Source organism: Solea senegalensis, linkage group LG21 (assembly GCF_019176455.1).
Source record: "Solea senegalensis isolate Sse05_10M linkage group LG21, IFAPA_SoseM_1, whole genome shotgun sequence".
Lineage (NCBI taxonomy): Eukaryota > Metazoa > Chordata > Actinopteri > Pleuronectiformes > Soleidae > Solea > Solea senegalensis.
The window spans coordinates 9,613,626-9,636,614 of NC_058040.1; the positions used below are offsets into that span (position 1 = coordinate 9,613,626).

Sequence of the window (22,989 nt, forward strand, 5' to 3'; positions counted from 1 at the left end):
GTAATGACGCAGATACACAGAAAAACGCAGCGTTAATTGGCACTTCCGGGTTATGTCCTCTTTAAAATAGGGGATTAAACTATTTTTTTTAGTGCCGTGGGAATGAGGTAGTCGAGGTGCAGGTCTGTACAATTAAAGTAGAGATGTTTCCCAGAAATGTTTTAATGCCCTTTAATCAGTAAAAAAACAAAAACAAAATACTGTATATTCTTCTTCTTATTATTATTAATAATAATAATAATAATAATAATAATAATAATAATAATATTGTTGTGAGAAGAAATTCAGAGACAACATGTGTAACTTCATCAGTTGGTTGGTTTATTTCTCATTAGCAATGACACCAAATGTACTCTATTGTTCTCACTTGTTACCATAGGAGATGCATTTTTTTGTATTGTAAACAGTGAAAATGATAAAAATGCATTTCAGAAAACTCCTTACAAGCAGTGTATGACCAGGGAAAAGAACAGATTGTACCTGCTCTTGCTCACCTTATGTTTTATTTTATTTAATTTTTTAAACAATACATTTCATCTTATAGTTTTGAGTCTCTCATATTTACATAGATACACAGCTGGGCCCCCGCGTTCCTCGCCAGCAGAGACCTATCAGTATTTTTGCTTTTTGTTTTATTTTTTTTTAATGTGTTATCACATAGTTTTCTTAAAGAATTATATTTACAACCACGACATCCCCCCAGCTGCCTGCTGCTGGGAGGGGGGGGTTTAACACACAATTGGAATCACTTGCTTAAAGTTTTACCTACTTATGGTTCTTGACAGTTTTTATGTTGTAAGTCAACCTTAAACCTCTAAGTATTGATTTATTTTAATTTTTTTTCCTTAACAAATAAAGTTAATACAGAGCATAAGCCGTTCATCTCTCCCCCGCCCCATAAAAATTCAAAATAAATGAAAATAATAATAAAATAAAATTCCAAAAAAAAAATATTGCACTTAAAGTTCAGGACAGCATTGGACCTGTTTGGTGGTTAAGAGGAAAGTGAGAGTGTTTAGCGGAGTGCTTTGGAGGAGGAGGAGGTGAGGGTATCTGTTGAAGTATCCAGCAAAGTTCATCTAAATAAATAGGCGAAGCCTTTGTACAACACAGAGCCCGAGACTGGGACACAAGCGACCTCTCGTGTATTGCTCTGGAGAACTACGGAGTGCAGGTGGGGAACATTGTAGAAAAAAAACACACACACGCACACACACACACACACAGTAACAGCTGAGAAGATAAACCAGAAGTGGAGACTGTCATAGCAATGTCCTGAGAAAACGTCCTCGTTAGTCCAGAATGAGCTACGATGTGGAATCTTTTCCTTCCCCCGCCCCTCGAGATTTTCAGTCCTTGTTGTAAACAGTCTTTGGAGACATGAATCAAGTCGTCGTCGTTGTTTTTCTTCCCCATCTCTGGCGTCGAATATGATTTTGAATGTCTTTTAATGTGCATGTGACACACACACACACGTCTGTGTCTCTTCACAGCTCCAGTCCCGTGTGTTTCATGTTCGTCGACTCGTCGCTGTCTCTGCTGAACGCTCACAGTATCTTTTCCTCCGGCTTGCGATGAACTGAAGATGACGAGGTGTTTACAGAAGCTTTGAGAGGGTGTAGAGTTTGAACAGAGATGACTGAGGACGTTTTTTTTTGTTGTTGTTGTTGTTTTTTTCTTCTCTCCATCACAGCAAGTGTTGCAGAAAAGACCTTGTGTCGTACCGACAGCTTTAGAAGTGGCTTCACATAGGACGTGGGAAAAGGAGGGGGGTTTAAAGTGGAACTTTCAAAAGAAAATAAAGGAAAATGTTTGACATAACAGTACCTGACTGTCTGTGTGTCTGCTCTTCTTTTGAGTAACCCCTCCTTTTCTCCAGTACAGCTCGTCAAAAAAAACAACGCAGACCTTAGGAGAGACGCTAAAATAAAAAAAGCAACAGAAATCGAGACGAGCGTCCAGCTCCTGCACCGAGCCCTCATTCATGGGGCTTCTGCATTTTTATGGTCACTACCACTCATGCATTCATCAGTCCATCCACTCATCCATCCACCTGGTAAGTGTGTAAACTACATTCCTTTGCAGTGCCATAGCTTTAGCCACGTCATGTCACACCACAGACATAAAAAACAACAACAATAAAATAACAGTGGACGACGCACACAAAAAGGACAAAAAAGAAAAACAAATAGAAACGTATTAAAAAGGCAAACTAAGACCCCTCACACCCACGTTATGTTTTTTCAAGTCTGCCCCAATTTTCCTCTCTCTCTCTCTCTCTCTCTCTCTCCCGTCCTTCTCTGTCTTCCTCGTCTCTTATGACGAAGAGGACGTCGAAGTGGAGCTGGGCTTTTTTTGGTTGATTAAGTCCAAGTAGAGTTCTGAGCGGAGAAATCGGGGATATGAGTCCTTCTCCATCAGCCCGTATATCCGCCTCTGTGCTAGGTCAAAGCAGGAGCGCGTCACATTCTGCAGGTTGTCCTTGGTGTGGTCTCGGGTGTACGAGTCCAGATTCACCTGCAGGAGAGGCCAAAGAGAAACAGGTGAGACAAACTCCAGGTTGCAGACACCCGGCGCTGATTTGAAGCCAAGTCGCATTCACTCTGACTCACCTCTTTACAAGACTGGATGGCGATGTATTCTGCAAAGATTTTCTTGGCTTTTGAGGCCATCTTGGACTGTGACTTGATCTTCTTATATTCCTCGCATGCGAGCCAGAATTCCAGATTCTCCTCGCTGAACTCCGTGCGCAGGAAAGCTCTGAACGCTGCCAGACCATCTGAGACAGAAAGCAGAAAGGAGGAGAATAAACAAGATGAGAGTTGACTCGAGTGTCATGGCAACCTCACAGCTAAAGCTCTCCTTGGGAGTTTGAGGGCCGAAAATAGCTCCGTGACGGCCTTTTGAGTCATGTGGTTGGAAGAAAGTGAGACATGAAAAACCCTGAACACCACAGTTCCTATTCAAGTCCTTCACGCAGCTCATTTCTCATTATTCAGCAACAAATCTATCCCTGTGTGTGTGTGTGTGTGCGCACTGTGAACGAACAAAGGTGCGACTGTTTCAGTGGAAAGAAGGAAAACAGACTAATTCTCGAAGTTGTGACGCTTTTAGTTTCGGTCCAAGTTAATGATTTGAGGAAGAAGGCACGCAGCAGAGAGAAAGGCAGGAAGCCGTGTCTGCCCACTGCTCCTGTCTGCACCTTTCCGTTCCCATGAATCACCCGCGTATGATAAGCAGTGCCAATGGAAGCGGTCATCTCATCATAACCTCATTCTGGTAAGCAGGAGTGAGGTAAGAGGTGGGGGAGAGAGAAGAGAGAGAGAGACTGTTGGAAGCGGGAGAATAGAGAGGTCAGGAAAAGCCAGATGAGGAGCAGATGGAGCGCTGGCTCCTTATCAGCTATGACAGAGAGTGGGACTCAACAGTGGAAGATGAACTGTGGACCAAAATAGCAACACACTTGCAAGGTTTTTTTTTTCTCTCCCCGTTAACCATTGTTTTTCTATGCAACACATGAACTCCATATGGTCACATATCAGTATGTGAGGCTCGACCTTCACCAGCCACTTCAAACATGCAGCACATGTGTGTTGTGTGCTGCATCAAAGACACATGCCAATCACTTTCAGACAAGAAAACAACAGAGGATCATGTAAGTGAAGAAGTTTAAAGAACAATAATAAAGATGATGATATGGATGAAAAGTAAACTTACATTTGTGAGCCAGCAGCTTGTCAAGTGAGTCCCCCCATTTCAGCGCTTCCTCTGGGGTGGGCCTGCAGATGAAAGCAGAGCGATTCTTTAACAAGCCCATCTCAGCCAGGTTTCTCATAGTGTGACCCATCCGCAGAGCTGTGTCTATGCTGGGGTAGGCGAGTGGAAACGTGGAGGCGTGGGTAATTCCTCTCCACTGCTTCCTTCTGTCTAGTCTGTGTGCACTGCTCCTTCCCTCACAATGGTTTCAGACTCGTGGAGTGTTCTCGGTCTGCGAGCCATGAGTCTGTCTGCTTCACTGTGCTGGTGGGGGTAGGACTTTATATTCCCTCTGAAGGCAGCTTGGTAAGCAGGAAGGGAGGGGCTTGAGCTGGCCAATGGGGATGTGTTGTTGGGCTGAGACCTCCCCCACCAACCCCCACCCCCCCATCAGAGTCTGTCTGCCCCCTGCTGCCTCTCATTCTTACCCTGGCCTGATAACAACAACAAAAAAAAAAGCATGGCTCCATACAATGCTCATTACACTCACTGCAATACACATGTGAGACCTGATGTGACACAGACAGCCGCCAGGGCTGTAAAATGCTTATTTAACCTGTAATGTGTATCAGGTCAGGACCCACAGAGGAGATGTTTTTTGGGGTCATTGTACAAACGTTTCCAGCCTTTTACTTCAGATTAAACAGGAATTCATCTATCAAACACATATCTATTAGAAATGGCAGATTTTCAATTAAAAAAACAAACAAATAGGCGTTACAAAAATGGTAGTAAAATAATCAGAAATGTTGAGAACTCGGTCAATGTTAATGTTAAAAAAGTCAACCCACATACTAAAAGTTTGGTAAACACTGATGTGTACACGCCTGTGTTTTGCCGCCCTCATTACCGAGCTGTAACCTCTGGAAATGACATGGTATTACTATAATATTATCTCCTTATTACAACACTATTACATCGTTGTTACCGAGCTATTACAATTAAAATAATATGAATTGATCATTTACAAAAACAACAACAACAAAAGCAATATCCCAACAATTCTAACTTCCACGTCTTCATTTTTATTACTAACAAAGTCAGACACATGATAGGCACACGCTGTCTTTCCTACTGCCTACACGTCTGTCCTCCCGCACCAGGTTGTGTCAAGACCCGTAAAGCGGTGTCACACCCACCCACGAGCACATGCCGTCAGGAAGTGGCCACTTACTTGACTGACTTCATAGTCTTGTCTAGCTTGCTGGCTGGGTTGCTTCCTGGGGATTCATTCCTCCTCCGCAGGAAAGCCAGTCGATTCTTCATGTCTTTGGCCCTGCGTGAAAGAAAGAAAGAACGAGATGTGAAGAAAGGAAAAGAAAAGAGAAGAAAAGGGGGAGTGGGAAAGAGGAGGAAGAGTGAAAGGCAGTTTAGTGATTAGAGGTGAGGGGGGTAAGGGGGTGGGAGGTGTAATGGAGGCAGGACAAGGAGGAAAAGTGGGGAATGAGGGATGACAAAAGAGAGAAGGGAAATAAGTGTTGTCCAAAGTCCACAACTGAAGCAATCCGAGGCTTAGGCATCACCAACAAAGCTCTTCAGCACTGTAAATCCAATCCATATGAAATCAAATGCACAAATGCCAGAAAAGATGGAAATGAATTCAGTGGTGTGTACATTTTAGTCTTCAGCCCGAGAACGCTGGTGCGGAGAAACAGGTTTTGGTTTTTTTCCCAAAAAAAAAAGGGTGATATATCACGCTCCCCTTTTTTTCTCCTCTCCGCTTTTGTGTGTCAGTGTCTTTGCTGTCAATCTGAAAACCCGCTAACAATCTTTCCTGTAGATGTGTCCCTGGCAGGTTCCTCGGCGGGGACTGAGTGAATGTGGCAGAGAAGGAGGAGAGAGACTCAGTGCACACTCCTCTGTTTCATCACGCCATTCTCCATGTGCCTAGAGGGGATGCTGATAGGGAGCTGACCCGGGGCCGAGGCAACAGGGCAGAGTGACCTCCTCGCTCCTCTCTCCGACATCCAAAGTGTTCCTGACCGCTCACCTCACCTGCTTCACCTTTCTACCACCATCACACACACACACACACCTTGAATCCCCAACCCCCAAGTGAGCATAAACTGCGTATTCCCATAATCCCACGGTACCTGTCCTGGCTTTTCTTGACCTGGAGCACGTGCTGTCTCACTGGGATGTGACCTCGCTCAACACCCATTTCCTGAGTTCCTTTTCGCTTTTGATTTCCACTGTGGATTGACTGGCCTGTGCTAATAATGCGATGCAGTGGTGTGCGCTTGTGCTGGCCCTATTCACTGCAAGCCGTCCCAATGGCAAGCCACGGGGCCCCCCCAGGAGAGCCTGTACACCCAGAATTAAAATAAGAAGAAAAAAGCCCTGAGGCTTCCAGGTATAGACACCGTCTAACATGGTCGTGGAGGAGGAGGAAGAGGAGACACAACTGCAGAGATGTGACTTGCTTAAATGTTGGACAGGAAAACACGATGATGAAAGCAGACCCACACGAACATGACCGTTTCAAAGAAACCTCACCCCCTCACCCCCCTCACCCCCCGCACCTGTGCCAACTCGTCAACTCACGACCACTTCACTGCTGCTTTCATGCCAGTCACAGGTGTTGGGGGGGGGGGAGGCTGAGAGCAGTGAGTGCATGAAGGAGAGAGTGGGAGAGGTGTGTAAATGTGATGTGGTCCCTCAAACACACACACACACACACACACACACACACACAGAGTGTCTGCCCAACTAAACAGAGAACACGGTGAGCAAATGTGTGTTTTTCCAAAGGTCAAATAAAAGGAAAGGTAGAAACTTGTCTGTACGCATGATACAACACGACAGCATGAGCTGTTGGAAACTCGGGCTGAATAATCGCTCCTTCACGACGCGGATGAGTGTGACTTTGTTGGGGGGTTTGTTTTGGGCGTGTTTGGGTTCGGGGAAGTGAGCTGGTGTAGATTACTTCAGACTTTGTTAGATTTAGGAGTGATGAACCTCTTCACTACACTGACAAGGATCAAATGACACAGCCAAATAAATTAGGTTCATTCAAGTAAGACAATTCCTCATATAGCTTGTTAATTTCATTTGAGGGTTACAAATTCACCAACGTTTGTTAAAAATATGTACACTTGAAGAAAACTCAGGAAACTAACAAAGAACCTGTCCCACAAATCACTTAAAAATGTAAAATATTGACCCAGTGTCAAAGGAATACTTCATTGTCTCCACAGTTTCACTGACAGAGATCTGTCACACATTGACTGGGATCATTTAACGCAAGAATCCCTGAGAAAAGCTCACAGTCGCGATCCCGGACGACATTATCACCCACATAAAAAAAGTTTTTGCTCTTAAATAAGCTCGTAACATCAGAGCGGGATTTATTAGACGCTTTCATTTCTAGGTCGCACTGAAGGCAATTAAAGTGTTGAACTGTGCTAAAGGAGCACGTCTGTCTCGCCCATGCATGTGGGTAAAGAAAATGACTTGGGCCTAACAAAAGCACACTTTATTATTGCTTATTCTGGTTTTTTTTTTTACACCAGCTGAGCCCATGTGGGCATGATGTGGCAATGATGTCATAACAACAGACACTTAAAAGGGGGGGAAAAAAACAATGTTTCTATCCTGCCACCATGTGGGTGTCAGTGGACACTGCAAACACCAACAGTAGAAAATCTAATGCTTTACCTGTACTGTATGTGGTGAGACGTGAGTAGTTTTCTTCCGGATATCTTACTTGATTGGCACTTAAATTCAACTGAAACTGTGTGGGTAAATATTGACTCTCCATTCCATCAACCATGCCTGTGATCACCAGCCGCCTAATTTCACCTAATCACCTAAACAAAGGGTTTGAGAAAGCCTATTAGCATGACAAGGGACACAACTACCTAAGTGAATTTTAAAACCCTTAACTCAAACTTTACACTGGAGGAAAATGTGAGTGACACACACCTGGCACAAAGATGAAACACTCTTCACTACAAAGCCTTACATTTCATCATCATCATCACATAAAAAAATGCACACACACACACACACACACATATACGTTCTGCTGTAACAGACAGCAGATGGAAAGCAGTTTCATGTCTATTTTTAGCGAAGCACCACTTTACAACGATACTGCACTGTTACTGTTCTTTGCACCTCTGCTCTTCATGTGCTAACGGTTCCTCTCACAGTTTCACTTTGACAACCTCTCTATTTAAAGTTGCTCTGTTCAGAGCTCCGCAGCACTAATGTCATTAACCAAGTATCACACATACAGTCAACCCTATTCTTATACATAACCTGTGAAGAGACTCACACAGGCTCTGCAGAGACTTTCCAAACACGCATGTCCACATTCGCAGCACATGGTATAGTGTAGTGTGTGTGTGTGTGTGTGTGTGAGTGCTCGTTGTCTGGACAGGAAGGAGTGAAAGGTCTTTAGCTCTGCAATTAACTCCGGGTTTCTTTTCTCATTATTCCCTCTTTGCCTGGCTCATATTTGACGCATTTATACCACACTGCCGGATATTCCTGGTGTTCAACAAAAGTAGGCCGCACTCTCAGGGAAAGGCTCTGGGAGCACATGGGGCTGCAGACAGACACACACACACTGCAGATGACAATATAACACACATGAGCATCTCTGTTGACAACATTCAATCATTGTGGGCTTGTTTTACAATGATGCCAAAAGTTGTTGTGAATTACATTAACTTGAGGGACATGGAGCATAAAAACAGTCATTAGTGGTTTAAATAACGTGGAAGCAGCCGCTGAATGCAGCTTTCAAGTGAAGGAGCCTATGAATGCAAGTCACAGTCTTTTTAACAGGATGCAACGACGAGTCTCTCTCTCTATTTGATACACGAGGCTCTGTATCTAACAGAATCCGTGAAATCCGGGGGTTTGGCATTAAGCACAGTGGAGGAATTGAAATACAGATGGTGAGAGCAGCGACGAAGAAGCATGTTTTCATTCCCTGCTGCCACTTTCTAATTAGAGGAGGCTGTTTGCCAGTAAGGTCAACACAGAACACAAGGCACAAATAACACCGTGTGTGTGTGTGTGTGTGTGTGTGTGTGCGAGCTTGTTTGTGCAACTGTGTCTGTGCGAGTGCAGAGGGCCCAGCGTCGTGCCAGTGCGTCCGCAAGGCTTAAAAATAGCAATAACACTATTTAGGATATGGGAACAAATTGTGAGTGTTTCTGTTTTTCGCAGACGAAAACTTGATGCACTGTCTCCATGAGACACGACGCAGATCCATCAATGAAAAAAATGAAAGACATAATTCATATTCCTAGAAGACCAGAGAAAAAAGGGAATTGTCCTAAATTTTGTCCATAAATATAACGCCATCAGAATCAAAGAGCTCTATTTCCGAGCCAACTCACCTTCCTTGCCACTAAAGCCACATGGGCAATCCTATTCCTGAAATCCAGGCTATGTATAATAAGATAAAGGGGCAGCCTCAAGTTAGAAATGAACACTTCCTCATCTAAAATAGTTTAAGCACTTCAGCCTCGTGGGGGATTCTTTTTCCCTCACTGTGACTATCAAATGAGATCCATGTAGAGGTCAGATACCAGCTCCAGAGCAACTACTCCTGAGGGACCTTACACAGCCTCAGCCCCCGCTTTCCTTTACCCTCCCCTCTGACGTTTCTAATCCCTGGTTATGGAAATCAAAGCACAAACACACGCACATACGTCCCCCTTTTGCTCTTACCTTTCCAGGTACTTCTCTGAGAAATCGGCCACAGTGTGAAACATTGGGTGGCAGCCAGTGTGCACGTTCACTTGGCATGTGTGGAGAGTTGACAGCATGTACAGCCTGTGTCAAAAGTCCCACAACTCAAGGCCCAAAGGTTTGTTTAACAGTCACATTCCTCTAAACCCTGAGAGGCTCTGGCGGAGCATTTTTATAGTGCAGGGGGGTCTGAGGAAGGCGGACGCTGCACTCACCCAATCACCTCACAGATTCATCCCACTGGGCCAGAAATGGTTTTTAATGGTAAGATGTTGAGATTATTATACAGTTTTATTAATAACTGTCAATCCAATCCAATCCAACTTTTAAAACAACAGCTGAAAGATAAATAAGATAAAAATCAACGTCTCATACTGGGTCGAAAGCCCAGTGTGTCTGTCTAACATGCAGTGGAAGATTGTTCCACGATCTCGGCCCCGCTGAGCTTCCGTTTACATTTTGGTAAAGGCAGAGTGTGAGGATGAAGCAGCTCAGTCGATGTCACTAACGATCTGTTACCTGTGTTCACTGAAAACATCCAAAACTTGACATTAAAATACAACATGGTTATTGTTATAAAATGAATCAAAGTTTAGTTCTGGCTGTCTTTTAGAACTATTTCTAATAATATTACCACAAAGGTATGGTGGTTTTATTTATCTATCAAACATTGTTGAGATTTTGTCCACAGAAAAGTCTTCTCTTGCCTAGATTTTGTCACAGTAATCAAATGGTGAACATGCATTTTGTACCTTTCCGTGGCGTTGGACAAATTTGGAATTTTAATGACATGCGCAAAGGTTCCACTAAAACAAGTTCCCCAGCCTTTGACTTCAGTGAGATTCTGTACGTCATCTGGACTTCTATTTCGGTCTTGCAAATATTTAGACGAAGGGAATCCAATGATCAGTGTTACTGTGTTCTTAAAAAAGTTACCGTGTCTTTAACTGTCAACATGTTGCTTTTAAACCACTGTTTCTTTGTATTTGTGATATTTATTAAGATGTGTGTCATTGTAATTAGATGCACATTGGAAAGGAAACCAACATGTATTGATTATTGGTCTGGGAACTGCTGCTTCAGAAAGTATCAGTACACAGTATTATATTCTGTCAATATGTGAGACAAACTTGTGCACGTCGTCCTTGTAAGAACTTCTATTTATCTATCCGAAATCTCACATTTCTGCACTTATTACTCTGGTGTCTGGTTTGGTTAATTACTTTATTGCCACTTTAGAGAAAAAAAAAAACCCCAGTGGAGCCATGCAGGGAGTCAGTGCTTGGGGAAAAAGAACACCTGGACAGAGTAAAAACAAAGGGTGGTAAAGGAGGGGGGAGAGGCCAAGATAATGTGCACAATCCCAGGAAAAACAGCTGTGCGGGAAACCAGACACATGCCCCAAAATGTACAAAGAGGAGATGGGAAGAGATAAAGATGCGTGGAAGAGAGAAAAAGAATGCCTAGGAAGGAAGGACCTCGCTGTCTGTTGTATGTTGAGGAGGAAACAATGGATTAACTGTGCTGAGGCACAAGTGCTTTGTGTGAGAACAGCGGTGGAAAGAACTTATCTAATGTGATTCCTCATGTGTTTCATTTTCCTGACACTGTGGTTATTATTATTATTATTGTTGATGTTGTGTTCAATTATATTCTCATGTTAATTCCTTTTAATTAAATCAATGTGACAGTTATGATGAAAGAAAGAGGCCCTTTATGTTTGCACAAGCACTCATTTGCAAATAGTGAGAAGAGAACAATAAATAAAAGCGTCTGCTAAATGACATGTAATAACATGTAACAAAGAGGTGCGAGACAAAAAGAAAAGAAAAGAAAAAAGAAATTAGCATTTCCATACACAAATGAATGTGTGTCTACACTTAGAAAAGCAATTTCACATTCAGTCCATTCTAAAGGCTGTTACCTAAGAAGAAACAAACACATTTTCTGCTGATTCTCTGAAATTTTACAGCTGCATCTACGCTTGTGTTTACGTTTTCCTCTCACATGTGATGCTCTTGGATGATCAAAGGTCAGTTACTTTTTACTTTAACTATAAATAGCCACACGCCACAGATAAAGATCTCCTTGGTACTTTGGTGATCAGTCTCTGACATCTGGAGGAAATCATTTCATTTCCTTTATGCTCCGCTGTATAGCAGAGAGATTTCAATCTACTGCGGCAACATATTGCATTTGTGTTCCTCTCAGACACACAGAGACACATACAGTGTTGAGAGTGCGTTTGTGTGACTTAATAAGCAGGGTATAATGAAACATGGCTAAAAATACACACACACATATATCTATATATCTATATATATATATATATATATATATATAGAGAGAGAGAGAGAGAGATATAGTGTGTGTACTACATGATGAAAAAGCTTGAGAGGTGACAACAGACGCGCAATGGTGAGGATTTAATGGAAAAATGCAAAAAACAAGTGCTGAGTTTCCGCCGTGCTGAGAGGTAAGTGAGTTTTACGTTTTAAATTGACTAATGATGACAGAGGAGGGTCACATCAATGACAGCAGTTCATTTTATCTATTTTATCTACGCCAGACAAAAGCTTTTCTTCCATACTGTTGTCATCACTGTGACAACTATGCAGCGCAGATGCAGAACTCATTCAAGGTAACTGGTATTGCACTCAACACCAACAATTTCCAACTTGGTGTTGTGTTATTCTTGTGTTGTTTCCAAGGTGATATCCAGGTATGTGTTTTAGTCATATGTGACAAAAAAAAGGTCTAATATTACAGTGACAACATGGTAATAGTATAGTTAAAAAAAAACTGTAAAGGAGAGGTAACATTAAACCTGTCGTCCCCCGCCTTTTGTCAGCTGCAGGTGAAATTCATCCTCCCTACACACGTTTTCCACTGGATTTATGACGCTATAGAAATAACACAGTATTACCATAACATTACTGCCATATTGTTACTGTATCATAATGTAAATGTGATAGCCATTAACATCACTTTTTATTAAGTGATTATTAAGTCTAATTTCCCAGACAAACAATGAATGAACTCAGTAAACCCACTCTGTTTGGTGAGTTCATTCATTGTCCATTCATTCAGTTCAAATAACCTTTTCATTGAGAAATGAAAAGGTTATTTGTTATTTCTGCCTATTGACAAAAAATAACATGTATTCTTCATTTAGGATGGAATTAAATCAAAAGAAGGAAACATTTGTAACCCCTAAAATAATTTTTGGGGATGCTGTGAAGTCTCTATTTTTTCTAAACTGTTTGCAACAGCTGACAAAAAGGCAATGTACAGCAGGGTGGGAAAGAAAAAAGAAAAAAGCTGTGGAATCTTAATCACTTAATCTACTGGTTAACTAAACAACATTAAAACGCAGTTTGAGCTCAAGTATGGGCAGCGATCAGGCCCCAAAAAAACCCCCACAGCGAGTGCTTTTATTGTCCTCCTGGTGTGAGATGTGCTTTCATCTTGATGAACAGCAGCGTGAATGAAGATCACTCAACAGCTGATGAATCACTAAGGCGTCGACACACACACACACGCACAAGTTCAACATGAACACACCTTCCCTTCTCACGCCGCTGAGAATGTGAGACCCATATGGGACCACACTCGACGGCAGCACACGCATCATTTACCACTTCATTAAGTCGATAATGAGCAGCGTAAAATGACGAGCTTTAACTCTTTAACACTGACACCCTGGGCATGAGACATGTTTTCTGCAGAACCTGTAAATTTGACTACAGACACAAAAACCTGACAGTGATTCTCAGTCTCCTCACATTAACCTAAAGTGAATAACAAACGTGTTAATGGCGATATGTTGTGACATCTTCCGTCCACTGTCAGAATAAGTCACGTTGTTAATTGACCCCCTGTTGGCTGCTATAATAGAAGTCATTACCCCCTTGACCACCATTGATGACACCTTTTCAAAATAAAGGCTGGGTGTGAAAACAGAGCCCATTTACACAATACGCTGAATAAAAAAGGCCGGGGACGACACACGAAACACAGAATTCAGTATTCATTATCATTCGTCACACACAACACACATGATTTTCCTTTCCTTAACTATAAGAACTTTGATATGTCAGTCCTTGTTTATAAACTTTTGGCCCTAATGAGAAGACGATGTGAAAAACACACAAAAACAATAAGGAAGAAAGAATCTGTTTGAGATTCATGTACTTACAGATTCTTGGATTTCTTCTTCTTTGAGCCGTCGGCGCCGACCTCACAGCTGCAGGGGGATCCGGAGCTCAGCTGAGGGGAGAGGAACGAGAGCACACACTGCATCATCCACCTTCCACAAAGAAAGAGGGCCTTGTAGCCTCATGCAGGCAGCATGGTTAGCGTTAACTGGCTGATAAGCTACTAAGTCCTTGGTGTGTGTCTGGTTAACACTGGTGGGCTGAAACTACTCCAAAAGCCAGTGATGAAAATGGTTAATCCATGGGAAGAATCCAAAGTAAAAAGTCCCAGAAGACAAGCTCCTCTGAGGTGTGTGTGTGTCTGCGAGTGTGAAAAGTCTGTGGCTGTTGTTTCTGTTGGCTTCCAACTGTGCCCAAGGTTCGAGCCTTAGACCCTGGTCTCACATTACACTTTCTGACAACCCACACTTTTGATTGGTTCAGAGAGGAAGGGAAGTTGCCTCAGGGTTGAGAAAGGGTCAGTCTTCACTAATCTGGTGGCCTGAAGTGGGCCCATTGTATATGTGTGTATGTGTGTGTGTGTGTGGGGGTTGGCGGGTGTGCGAGGCTCTAAATAATGAGCCATTGTATTTACAGGAACCCACAGTTGAACCTGAGCTAGATACTCTGGCCACAGCTGGTGGCACATGGTGCAGATTGTTTTATGGGTTTCTCAGTTTGAACTCTGGAGTGATGAAATTTTCTGGCCGGCCGTCGCTTACTCATGGGGCTGATTTTTTTACGACGGTGATGCACGATACAAAAATGCTCATCCTTTAAAAAAAAAAAAAGTGGCTGCGGAGTTTGTGGCTTCCTTCGGTAAGAAAACAACAGTAGCTTGAATTCAGTTACGAATGGATTCAACGGATGAAAGGATTTGGGGTTTTGGAAAAACATGAAAGCATCTCAAGTTTAATTGGAAGAATCTGATTTGACTTCCTCGACAACAGCTCGTCAGACTGACTTCAGGACTCAGGGAAGACAGTGCATTCTTTTTTGAATGAGGGTTTTTCGGAGAAACATAACATGTCACTCGGGCTTAGTCAACACATCCACTTAACATCTGACGTCCATGATTACAACAACAACAAGCTGCTGGTATAAAACCCGCACAGAATCATCTGAAGTGTGGGAGTAATTGTTTATCACAAGCACTACGACCGCAACGTATGGTCACTTGAAGTAAAAGCGTTCTGGAGTGCTTTGTTTAAGATGCGCTGACAACATGACAGCAACTGTTAATTACTTTTGTTTTGGAGCCGCCCAAGGATGATATTAGACTTGACAGCAGCCAATGAGATAAAAAATGGTTTAAACCAACATGAGACACTGTCGATGAATCATTTCACATGTTGCACCACTGCACCCATTGCATTGTTATTCATCCCAGGCAATAATCTCACATATTGAACTATTAACGAACGAAGAGTAAAACACGAGATATATCCCTTCACGCTGTTTATCTGTCGTCGGTTGTTCTGTAACGCATCATTCTTACACATTAGGAGCCATTTGGGATTTTAGTGTGTTGCCCATCAAAACCACATTGACCCCAGTCGTCTCTCAGTTTACTATAATTCAGAATAACAAGTCAACTATCTTGATGAAGCTTAAGCCAAAGGCTTTTATATATTTCCCTGCCACTTTGGATGAGAGCCTGATTTCAGCACAGTGTGAAGAAAAAAAAAAAAATTTATATTCCTCTCTTGACATTTTGTCAAAGTTGTAGTTAAAACGTAGATTCCCTTCAGGCTTTTTTAAGTTAGTAGCACTGAAACCCACTGATGTGGGGGCGAGTACAGCGTGTTAGTGTATTCTTAATAAAATACCATCGTGATATTGAAATATATCCGACATGTGGGTGATAGAGAAATAATTAAAATAACCCCCCCTCACGTCTCCCTGAGTCTTCTCCTCACAATCTTGGATTGCAGCGGAGCTTCCATCGGCCACACATTGCTGATAACGCCAACCTCCGGCTGAGACGCAGAGAGTCAGAATGTTTAATTCATGCACTGACACATTCGAGGCTTCTTTAACTGATGTCTGCGTCGACTGCGAAAGGTGAATGAGTGTATGGTAAGTAGCGGCCGTCTAAAAATAAACTCATGCTAAGAACAGCGGCAGAAGTATGTGTGGAGCTGCTGTTTGACGAGTATGAAGGCCTGTCAAATGAAAATGTGCGCGTGTGGACATTACGTGTATGCGAGGCTGTGAGGGCAACGTGTGGTTGTTGTTTTTTGTGTGTGTTGTCCTCGATGGTTGTCCTCGATTCGCCTCGGTTTCCATTAGCGATGGTACCCGCTACTTTCTTTTTTTAGTACCTGCTCTGGCGAGGTTCCAAGCGAGTTGAGCTGATACTATGCGAGGCGACGTCAGACTACAAAGCCGCTGTATTTCAGTTCAGTGACCGTGTCAGACGGAGTCTGTGCTCCAGTCAAGGAGGAAGTACTGAACACATCTTTCTTATCAACTGATTCTAATGATTCTGAAAACAACTGCTTTACAAGTCACTATTCACTAGTTTGTGTGTGACGCGTGTAAAACAAAGTCACGGCAGTTTCATGCAACCCTGCAGTGATGACTCCGCCCACGTTGAGGAGGTTGGAAAACCAACCAAACAGTGTAGAGGCGAGGCGAGCTGGGACCAGGTAGTCGGAAAAACGGCATGTATGTGGCCCTGTCAGTTGAGCACCCCCTGTGACCTTCATGAGGAGGTTAAAGCAGTAGAAGAAGATGGATGATGAATTCAGAGAGACGATGTTGATGACTGAGGGCTGTTAGACCACTGATATTGTAGCTGTGATGACCACACGGCTTGCGGCGCGTGACTTGTTTATACTAACCGAGATCAAAACACAAATTTACTGTATATCCTTCAGCTCATCCATGAGAAAACAGCAACACGGGCCACGGGCAATTACACGAGTACGGGTGAAGTCACCGAAGACATCAAAAAAAACTTCATAATCTAATCACAAATCTCTGAGGAACGACCAAACAGTCCCAGTCTCTACGGAGCCGTCAGCTACGCTTTCCATACGAAAGGAAAGTTGACAAACATGACAACATTTTCCATCTCTGAGGACATTCGTTCTCATGTAGCTCCCGGGATGGGATTAGTCAGTATCAGGATTGTGTTGTGCAGCCATTGGTGAACAAAGAGGAGGGGTCGTCTGCTTGTTAGGTCAGGCTTTGTTCTGTTAGCTGTCTGCATAAGGACGGGATGCTCATTCACACTTGACTGCTATTTTCCAGCTGGATAAGATCCACATGGAAACACACACACAAACACACACACACACACACAGACAGACAGGAGAATATACCTGTCTGTGTCTTACAACTGGGATTTATGCACAAGGGCATAGAGAGAGTGTATGAAAACAGCTCAAGTGAATTGATTCAATAAAAAAATAATATCAATAAATAAAGAAAATAGGTTTGTCACCAGGCTTGTTTACAAGAATGTCTTGAATTTGTCTCTTTCTTTTACACTGGTATCAAATTGTAAAGGAGTGTGTTAAATAATAAATCATAAAAAAAACAGGATTATTAACAAGTGTCTGTGAATTATTCTCATTTCTTTTCTATCTAATGCTCACACATGACCAGACGGTCTACAAATGGCAAATGGATTTAGATCTTTTCTAAAAATAACCCTGGCGTGTGGATTCCAGTTCATGTGCATACTTGCGTGTATGTAGGACCGCTCACGTGCGTCAGTGGCTACAGAAAGAAAACGCAGAATTTGCCAAAGACCACATGGCGATAAAGCCCCCGAAGGAGTGAGATGAATGCTGTTAGTGGTTACAGGAGGGACGTGAAGATACACAGATAACACTTTAACCTGACTACGTCTGTGTTGCACACGTGTCTTTTTTTTGAACTTGCACATGTGTAAGTAATCATGAAATCATGAAAACCTGAAAAAACCCTTTCGACCTGAGAACATGTCTTTTGAGCCGATATCGAGGTGGGATGAGGTGCTTGTGTTACCTTTTCGGGCCAAAACCTGGTCCGACATTTTTACGGGTAAAATGTGAGGGATAAGGCTTTCCAAATGAATGCGGGTTGGATTGATTATTATTGGGTAATTATAGGACAGGGCAAACATATCTGTCTCACTTTGCCAACAAACTCTACATTCTACCGACACATTGTGGAAACAATGCTCTAAACGCAGCCGAGAAACAATCTTGACCTCAGACCCTGAGAGGTGAAGAAATTAATCTTGGTCTCTGTGTGTTTAAACTTCTTACTAGTTCAACTCCCGACTGCTTTCCTTCATCAAAACTTCCCTTGGGCTACTTCCTTCCTTACCACTGCTCAGTTTCTTCTCTTCTTCTGTTTGAAAACAAACTGACAAGCTGTCTGAACAATGTCATGTGAACTCAGAAAACTCCCCAGTCTAAGTGGTGCAGCAGCAGATTGGTGCTACCTTCAGACCCCCCGTTTCCTGGCATTGTATTCTCTCTCTCTGTTGTGTCTAAACACATGCTTCGGGATTACAATGCAGTAACTAAATGATCACACTCGCTTACTTTCCTGTACATGCAGTAGATGTACTGTAGAATACCACTCCGAGTCAAGCGCTATATATCCACACAAGACCAGGTAGAATGTATTACCAGCCATATATACAGATGTATGTGGTTAAAATGGTTCAATATGATTTGAAAATGGATTCATTGAAGTTAATTTAAGAGTAAAATCTGTTGGTTAAGGCTCCTGACTGTAGAATCATTATATCAGTTTTGGTTTTGTAAAACAAAGATATCTAGTATAAAGCTTTCATATTTCTCCACTTAAGAAAACACCTTCCTTTTCCCCACCGTGATGTTCTGTCATCACTTAGGACAGTAACAGTGTGAAATCATGTAGTAATATAACAATGAACAGGCAGCAGTAGGTTTAGTTTGGCAGTCGCCACAGTTCATTATCTCACACTGTTTTTAACAGAGAGAGTGAGGCACATGTTAACAACAAGCTGTGGATTCCAACGTGGCAGATTGTTTCGTGTAACAACAACAAACGACAAAAACACTTCTTTCTTTTTTCTTCAGGTTTTGTTCTTCCAGCAAAAATATCTGATTAACTCCAGAATACAGAGGAGTTCCAGGTAATTATTTGTGGCATAATCATGAGCCCAAATCAGTGTTTTTTTTTAGTTTTTTTTTTTTTTTAGTTAATTTTTAGTCTCTCAATTAATTACGGGTATGTTCACCCAATACATCAATCAAGGGATCATCTCAGGGGTCACCACACCTCAATTTAAGAACAATATGATCATTCAGATGGACACAAAAGCATTTTTGAACAGTTATAAATGTGCTCTGCCTAAAATAAGGGAAAACACTTGGGTCATGCCTGGCATCGCTATGTGCAGGATCTAAGACGAGGGGCCTGACGACGCTGACCGCATTCTCTCTCCAAAAAACCCCTAATACCCCCTGTTAAAAATCTTCAACACGTCTTGATTTGTGCACAAATGATCCTTTATGGCGCGGCAGGAATTACGCGTGTTGCACAAGAAGCACAGATGGATCAAAACCACGGGAACAAACCCGACGACAGAGCCAGAGTGTCTGATTTCAACAGCCTCCGGGGCCATTATGTCAGAGATGGTGTGTACTGAAAAGCCATGCTCTATAAAAAACATCACTGGATTAGCTTGTTGGGTCAAATTAAGTTATGAGAGTTGTCAATCATATCTGAATGTGCTGAACCTGTGTCTCATCACAGAAGTGAAGCCACCTCTCAAACTGCATTCTGGATTATAAAATACACGTCCTGAGAGAACGTGATCACAGTCAGAAAACACATGGTTCTGTGTGGTTCCACATGTGTAACTTTAATATACTTACAAATATGCAATTCTCCTTAATGTTAAAACTTAATAGCATTCCCTTTGTATGTCATGTTGCAGTAAACTAAGCAAATAACCAGATACAGCTTGTTTGTTTGACGATAAACTTGGCTTTTCTTTTTTTTTTTTTGTTAAGCGTCTACACTTCCTCGTGGATCTTGACCAGAGAGTTGAAAGAAAATAAATTAAAAAGGAGACAAAAACAGAATACTGCATGGCCTCTGTCTCTGGGGGCATTGCAGGAACAATGAGGCCTTTATAAGAGCCAGAGGACAAAAAGGAATGCAATAAAGGCAAAAACTGATGTTTTAACAAAATAAACTTGGGAGAGAGATCACAAACACAAATGCTGGGGGAGCTGCACTGATTATCAGGCAATCTGAACCAAATATGAAACTGATGTCGAGTGAGGTTTTCATGAATCTATGATGAAGGGTTTCCATCATTTATTCAGGAAGATTAAACAAATCTAAGGGGTGGATTTGGTCCCTTTTGACAGTTAACCTCAGTTCTCCCTTTGTTTTATAGAAGCCATTAGTAAACACCCTTGATATCATCATTTTCTTTGATGTGTCTCTTTTGATTCATCCGAGAGGAAATATTCTAATATGTTATCAAACAACAAACACGGGTGATTTTGGGGAGTAAAATTAAATTGTAGTTGTCACTGAGCGACTGTCCTGGTGTTTGTCACCTCTTGAGGACATTTTCTGGCATAAACACCAACCTTGACGGGACCAGAGGTCCTCACGGAGACCAAAACCTGGTCCTAATGAGGCAGAACCTCGTTTGGGAGAAAGGTTTAGGGCTAATATTTGAATTGTGGTGAGGTCAAGGTTAAGTTTAGACAATAAGTGGTTATGGTTAAGGTTAGGGATAACACTTAGTTCAGGCTCTGTGTGTGTGTGTATGAGAGAGAGAGAGAGAGAGAGGTCAATTGTTACATTAAGTACAATGGCAAACTCACAATAATTTTGTAATATCTGAAAATAAACTATAACCTTCACACAGGATACTGGCACACAATGAGAGCAGCAAAAGGATTGTATGTGTGCATGCATATGTGTGTGTGTGTGTGTATGTCTCTGTTACTCAGCACAGCTCAGGAGACGGCTGATTCCGGTGTAAGTACTTCCTATGTCACAGGATGTTCGTGAACAATGCTGATACCACGTCACATCTGAGAACTGCTCTGAGATGCTGACGCGTTACCCTGTCCTGAAACTGGTGCATTAAAACATTTTTTGACACTTTCTGACCAGCTTCTGACCTTTCTGCTCGGCTTCTTTCCACTGATGGAGGGTTTGCGCCGATCAGGAGAATCACTACACCACTGAATACCATTTTACTGCCGCTGCAACGGGGAGAAATATTCATATTTATTTCTTTATTGGAACATCGCCTCCATAAATTGTACCATTATTTTCAAAACTCTTAATGACAGTTGACTAGATTTTGAAGTACAGCTCATGAAAACGCCTCAGAACGCCTGTAATAGTGAGAATAATATATAAATATAGATCAGTTCCACTGACCAGATAAATGTTCTTATCATTACTGGAAATCAATTTATGTAATCCAGGTGCGGGGGGAAAGAAACACGTCATATAACATCTCAATTGCTAAGAAAAACATCAATTCTTCTTGCTGACATTGTACTGGACTTTTCTTAACATGATTAGTTTGATTGTTTTTAGTAATGATAGCTGGGTTGTTGTTACAGCTGCAGTGTCGGTGTTGACTCAGTAGATGCGTGTGCCGCAATTACATGACATCGGTCAGGTTGAGATTAACATTATTATTATTATTATTATTATTATTGTTAAGTGGTTGTGATACGGACACAGTGTACGGCACTACGGGAGCAGCGTGACAGGTAAAATGTATGATATTTGGGGGGAAGAACAAGAAGAAGGAGCGCCGCAAATGAGACTCCGACTGCGCCAGCTCAAGGATTATGTGGGTCACACACTCACTCATGTAAAAGGTCACGCTTCACCTCCCAGTGGAGGTAAACAACACACCGCAGTCATGGAATATCTGAATTTTACTGTTGGCCTTTATTTGCGGAGAGACCTGCCTGATTAAAACATATGCTCCCCTCTGAATTTTTACGAGAAGCAGCAGTGCAAATCACAACTTCAGTTTGTTATGTAGTCGTCATCATCATCCCTTTAAACAGAAAAATAAAGTAAAAGAGGAGCAAACTGTACAGAGAATTGGTTATAAATGATTAACTGCTACACTGCTTGGCAAGACCTTCTATAGAAGAATGTGTACTGAATGCAGCACTAAAAATTTATTGTAGCTATTATTATTATTATTATAATAGAAAAAAAGCTTGTGGTGTACCTTTTATGTACTTTATGACTAAAAAAAAAAATCCTAAACAAAATACCACAATTTCAGATTTAACTCATTTTAAAAAAGAAGCTGCAAAATAAAAACTAACCAATCTGAGAGAAAAATAGCATTCAAATTATTCTTTCACAATATAAAACGCATTAACCATTTTTTTTACTGATAAAAATTAACTATACAAAAAGGGTCAAAAAGATACATCCCTGGCAAAGTGAACATGACGAGTGCGATAGTGCTGCACGCATAAATGAATGAATGAATGTAATGAAATCACAGCAGGGAGAAGCCGACAGCAACCAGGTGACGACTAAAATGTCAGTGTCAGGCACAAAAAAGGTTATGTAACATAATTAGATGTTTAATTTCACAGTGCGTGCCTTAACAGCTTTGAACTGTGATTGTGATTTCTTTGTACCTCCAGGGCAGATTGTTGCCTTGACCCTGTTCCTGCTGTGAGGACAGCATGTGTGTGTGTGGGGGGGATTCGAGTGATTAGTGTATGCCCTTTTTCTGCATGTGTAGCTGCACAGTTGTGTGTGTGTGTGTGTCTCAAATTCAAACCCAGCCAGGTTTTACATGCTGATCAAGACCACGCGGCTGGCATACAGATAAAGTACAGCGTGTTCTTGTTATCTCACTGTCTGTACCACTTTTTTTTTTTTTTATACTGCAGACAGAACGTAGCGGGGATTTGGACAAAATGATTTAGTCTTTTAAATGCATCATACAAACATCACGCTCCTGAGCAATGTGCAGTCAGCTTCCTAAAATGGTAGCGGACAAACATTTACACTATAAACTGGGTGCTGAGATTTGGAGCCTTTTATAAACTCTGATCTCACAACATATTTGAGTGCTAATAAAGTAAATAAATAATATATCTTAAACGAGTATTTCACCCTTGTTGCTTTGCATAGAAGAACACTCCTTGACAACTCAGGTGCACTCTAGTGATAATAAAGAAAGTTCTCGTAGGCATTCTTGCGATGTTTCATAAAGTATATATAGAAAGAGTAAATGGTTTGTATTTATAAAGCACTTTTCTAGTCGTGGTGACCGCTCAAAGCTGCTTTACACTACAGTTTTGCCATTCACTCA

General features: G+C 41.9%; 1 protein-coding gene across 6 annotated transcripts in view; it reads right to left on the minus strand.

The window, feature by feature from the left end:
• Positions 1 to 300: 300 nt before the first annotated feature.
• The window catches only part of rgs3a (regulator of G protein signaling 3a), a 118,808-nt gene continuing 96,119 nt past the window's right edge, over positions 301 to 22,989 (minus strand). For 5 of the 6 annotated variants that reach the window (XM_044013076.1, XM_044013077.1, XM_044013072.1 and 2 more), the window contains 5 exons: positions 13,664 to 13,734; positions 4,931 to 5,032; positions 3,718 to 3,779; positions 2,613 to 2,779; positions 301 to 2,517 (listed from right to left, as the gene is read on the minus strand). In XM_044013076.1, the coding sequence (XP_043869011.1) occupies positions 2,317 to 2,517; positions 2,613 to 2,779; positions 3,718 to 3,779; positions 4,931 to 5,032; positions 13,664 to 13,734 (603 nt within the window). In that variant the 3' untranslated portion in view covers positions 301 to 2,316. Of the gene's footprint in view, positions 2,518 to 2,612; positions 2,780 to 3,717; positions 3,780 to 4,930; positions 5,033 to 9,444; positions 9,778 to 13,663; positions 13,735 to 22,989 lie in introns of those variants that run through there. The other variant, XM_044013075.1, reaches the window with a different exon arrangement.